The sequence below is a fragment of the Gavialis gangeticus genome, unplaced genomic scaffold (assembly GCF_001723915.1).
Source record: "Gavialis gangeticus isolate Ggan-Ray unplaced genomic scaffold, GavGan_comp1, whole genome shotgun sequence".
Classification (NCBI taxonomy): Eukaryota; Metazoa; Chordata; order Crocodylia; family Gavialidae; genus Gavialis; species Gavialis gangeticus.
In genome coordinates, this window is record NW_017729027.1 from 38192585 (window position 1) to 38197415 (window position 4831).

Sequence of the window (4831 nt, forward strand, 5' to 3'; positions counted from 1 at the left end):
CTGGTCGTAGAAGGAGATGAGATTGGTCAGACAAGACCTGCCCACAGCAAAGAGATGCTGTACAGTGTACTGGAATACATCGATTTTGATCAATCATAGATACGAAATGAGGTATGCATGTTGTAGCCATATTGGTCTACAGGTTAAAGGAATCAGAACTTATGGCAGAGGTAATAGCTTTTATTAGACTAACTAGATATTTGCAAAAAAACCAACCAAACAAAAAGTATCTGCAAGATTTTGAGCGGGTGCATACACCCTTCTTCAGGCATAGGAGGATGCAAAGATTGTAAAATACTTCTACGTGGAAATGAAAATTCATATGTCACAGAAGAGCTGAAGGTGTTGTAAGATCTCCTGGTTGGAATAGTACATTTTGTGCAAATTAGGCTTAGATAAAAGTTGGAACAGTCTTTGAAGGGTGTGTGCACCTGAAAGCTTGCAAATAAATACATTTTTTTGCAAATATTTAGTTGGTCTAATAAAAGATATCACCTCTGCCACAAATTCTGATTCAGATATGAAATGACACATTTGTAGAGAAGGGCTCAAGCTGTAGAAATACAGATCTGTACCCTTCCTCTAAAGCTGTCTCCCCAACTGTGAGAGCTGTGCTGACTTGCCAGGCCCCTTTCTGGACACGTTGTGCAAACTCCTGAGGCTCTGTGGGCAGTGCCACCCCACCCCAAGGTGTAGGGGCAGGAAACAGAAGTTGGAGGAGAAAGGGGGAGTCTGGAGAACCCAACAGCAGCAGCAAGGGTGGTGGGTGGGAACCCACAGGATGCATCATGATTGCATGCGGTCTGCAGACTGCATGTTTGACAGCTGGGCTCTAAAGCATTTTGTGGGTGCAACGCCTCCCATGCTACAAACAGATGTGCTTGATTGCTGATTTCGCAGGCACAGATACGTTAATAGTAGAGTACCTCTCCTGCCTAATGATGATGTTCTAAAGCTGAGGACTCAGCTTCCCAACCTATCATGGTCCCAGTCTAGTTGGGTACCTAGTAGTTCAGTACTTATGAATGTTTTGACCTTAATACCTGTTCTGGTAGTCAGGTGCAGGAAATCTCACCTCCAGACTCCATTCATATATTTTAAGGATCTTTATCCAGTGCTAATAGTTCTTCTAAAATGATTTAGACAGTGAAACTAACCCCCCAAACACCAACAAAAAAGCCAGACATTTAAAACAGGTCAACATAAAATTAGAAGGAAATTATTATGAAGTTACAATATTTTGGCCAGACCATTCTAGAGCTATTCCATTACTTCCCATTAGAATGTAGCACACTTATACTCTCTAATACTCAAAATGGCACTGCAGAAAAAGAAGATCCCAGGAGTGGGAGAAAAAATGAACAGAGAAAAAAAGCAAAATTAACGTTACATAATTAAAAGAAGGGGTAGGTATTGAACTACGTACAATTTCAAATGGAATGGAGTGTTAATCCAAATTATTCTGTCCAACTGTGAGCTATTTTTGCACTACTAACATGTCTGATGTTTGGTTTAATTTACCGTATCACATTTTCAACCTTGCACTCTGACCCTGTTTCTGGTTCTCGGGAGTCCTTACATACCATAATATGCTTTCTCTTCTAATCTTCTCTTTTTTTGGCACATGAGTTCTTTAATTTTGCTATGAAACTGGTGAATAGTAGATAGTAGCTTTCACTTTGCAGGACAATTTATAATGTTTCTAAATAGAAACTCATTTCTCTTCCTACTCTATCATTCTATCTTTTCTTTTCTGAAGTATCAAATACACTTACGTTTAGACAAGTGTTTTTTCCCCTTCAGTAACCCTTTTTGAACCTTCAGATGTTCTCAGTCCTGCTTCATGATAAAAACAGACTGATTTTATTAACACCTAATTAGGACTTCCTTTTTCTGTCTTCAATAATTTAGCTCTATGTACCACACCATTGTACCCAAGTAATTATCTGCTCAAGAGCCAGAGTGTGAAGCTGATTTATTGGCAAGATTTCAGAGTAGCAATATCTTATTTTCTTGGGCTTCATTATGTAAAAACATCCTTCTTAGAAGAAGACTTGTATCTTACCTAAAGATAGACACACTCAACCTGCGGTTCTGAACCCCAAGTTGATCACCATAACTTTTGTATGGGAAGGGGGAGTTGTACATCTACACCCAGTTTCTGGCAAAAAGCTCATATTTACAATTAATTCCTATGGTGTCTATTAAGGAAACAAGCACATGAACAAAAAGCCCTACCCTTCATCCCAGAACCATTAATTCCTAGGAGCTTAGCACCCAGGGATTTTAGAAAGAAAACCTTCTGCCACAATATCAGTGATTACAGCTAATAACCTTCAGGTATGTACATACTATATATAGTTTATGTCAGTATCTATGAGTTACGATGAACTATGACTCAATTTTCATCAGCTGAGAATCTTGCTCTTTTTTATAATCATGCAAAAGATGTATTTATGTTTTGCCTGGGGACACTGTCCTTGGATATTTTTCCATACTTTAGTTTAGTTAAATATGAATGACAAATGAAACAATGCATTGTAAAGGTACATGGTACAATATGAAGTGCTTTGCATGGCATGGTGCTTGGTCAAATTCACAATGGTGAGTCCTAATATCAATGCAGCCCCACTTTTACAAGAAAGTCTCTACAGCTTGGAAATAGGTTCTCCTAAAAATGAGGAGGAGCTGTGCCATTCTCCTCTTTCCATAAACTCTGGTGACCTTCTGACTGCCTGTATTTAGTATTTGAATGCACATTTCATAATATTTTATTTGGGTTAAAATAACATAACTTACCTAATATCCATTTTTCTGATAAATATTTTATTTCAGGTTGCTGCTTTCCCAAATATTCTCCTATGCAGATTTTTGCCTGACGCAGGGTTTTACAAACTTTTCCTCCACATAATCGTACAAGTTCACTTAGCTTGTCACAGGGTGGTTGACTGGTAAGAGATATAAACATTACAGGCTGATTTTTGAAAAGATTCTGCTGGTATTTTTCTGTTGATAGGTGGCGTTGAAGTCTGCAGATCTGTTTGGAAAGAAATAAGGAAATTAATAATGAATATGTATTACTTCTGTTTATAACCGGTAAGTAAAATTAGGCTTTGCCTTCAGAAAAAGAATTACTGTAGATTAATGCAAATTTTATATAGAAAGTTGAAAAAATTGATTGACAGCAAAACTATATCTAGATTTGTGTTTTGCTAAAATGCTAAAACAATTCTTTTTAATTATGTCTTCCCATTAGTATTCATACCAAAGTACCTCAGAACACTTTAGACTAGTGCCACTAAACCTTTTGATGCAGTGGGCCAGACAAAGGGCATGGGGGCCAGTCTGTGGGCTATACTAGACCCTGTGTGCCAGGACTGGGCTTTGGGGCCCCATGCTGCTGCCACCTGGTCCTGTGTGCAGGGGTTGGGCTCTGGGGGCTCTGTGCCACCTCTGCCCTGTCCTACATGCTGGGATCAGGCTCTAGGGGGCCCTTCCCACACCCACATCTTGGGATTAAGTCTTGTGCCACCCTGCATGCCTAACCTAGCACACAGGACCACAGCCCACAGGACTCCCCAGGGGTGACATCACACAAGAGGTGAGATCTGGTCTGGAGGCCAGGGACTGAACAATCGTGCTTTAGACAAGTATAGCCTGTGGCCACAAAGACAAACATATTATGACGATAAAGGTTGAACAGACTTTCCACGTACTTTTTTACAGTGCTCACCCAATATGCTTACAAATATATAAAGCCAGAAGGTAGTTGAAACAGAAGCTCTATTTGGTTCTCCATTCTCCTCTGAATTCTTTCTCTTCTTGCAGTGGAGGTAGAAGGATTTATCTTTCTGTCACATATTTATGCAATTTTTTTACTAAAAGTTGATGTTAATTGAAGTGGCTTTATGATTCTCTTTGGAAACTGAGCATGGTGGATATGTTTAGGTCTTGTAGCTAGTAGTTCCAATAATGTGGGCAAGATGCTGAAAAGCTCTATCTTAGAGAATCATAGAAAATTAGGGTTATAAGGGGCCTCAGAAGGTCCTCTAGTTCAATCCCCTGCTCAAAACAGGACCATCTCCAACTAGATTATCCCAGCCAAAGCTTTGTGCAGCTGAGCCTTAAAAACCTCCAAGGTTGGAGCTTCCACCACATCTCTGGGTAACCTGTTTCAGTGTTTTAATACCCTCCTAGAAAGAAAATTCTTCCTAATATTTACCTAAACTTGCCTTGCAGCAACTTGAGATGGTTACTCTTTGTTCTATCATCTGCCACAGCTGAGAACAGTCTAGCTCCATCCTCTTTCGAACTCCCCTTCAGGTTTCATAGTTTCATAGTTTCTAGGGTCAGAAGGGACCTGAGTAGATCATCTAGTCTGACCCCCTGCCATGGCAGGAAAGATTACTTGGGTCAAATGACCCCAGCAAGGTGTTCATCTAACCTCCTCTTAAAGACCCCCAGGGTAGGAGCCAGCACCACTTCTCTTGGAAGTTGGTTCCAGATCCTAGCCACCCTGACAGTGAAGTAGCGCCTCCTGATATCTAGCCTAAATTTACCCTCTGCCAGCTTGTGACCATTATTTCTGGTCACTCCTGGCAGTGCTCGGGGGAACAGGGACTTCCCCAGTGCCTGCTGATCCCCCCTGACTAGTTTGTAACAGGCCACAAGATCCCCCTTCAGCCTTCTCTTGTGGAGGCTGAACAGGTTCAGGTCCTGTAGCCTCTCCTCGTAGGGCCTGCCCTGCTCTCCCCTGATCATGTGAGTGGCCCTCCTCTGGACCCTCTCCATGTTGTCCACATCCCTCTTGAAGTGTGGCGCCCAGAACTGG

The 4831-nt window shown here is 41.2% G+C and overlaps 1 protein-coding gene across 2 annotated transcripts in view; it reads right to left on the reverse strand.

Moving 5' to 3' along the window:
- The window catches only part of MCPH1 (microcephalin 1), a 269106-nt gene that overhangs the window by 3598 nt on the left and 260677 nt on the right, over window positions 1-4831 (reverse strand). For both annotated transcript variants that reach the window (XM_019520597.1, XM_019520596.1), the window contains one exon: window positions 2800-3037. In XM_019520597.1, the coding sequence (XP_019376142.1) occupies window positions 2800-3037 (238 nt within the window). The remainder of the gene's footprint in view (window positions 1-2799; window positions 3038-4831) is intronic.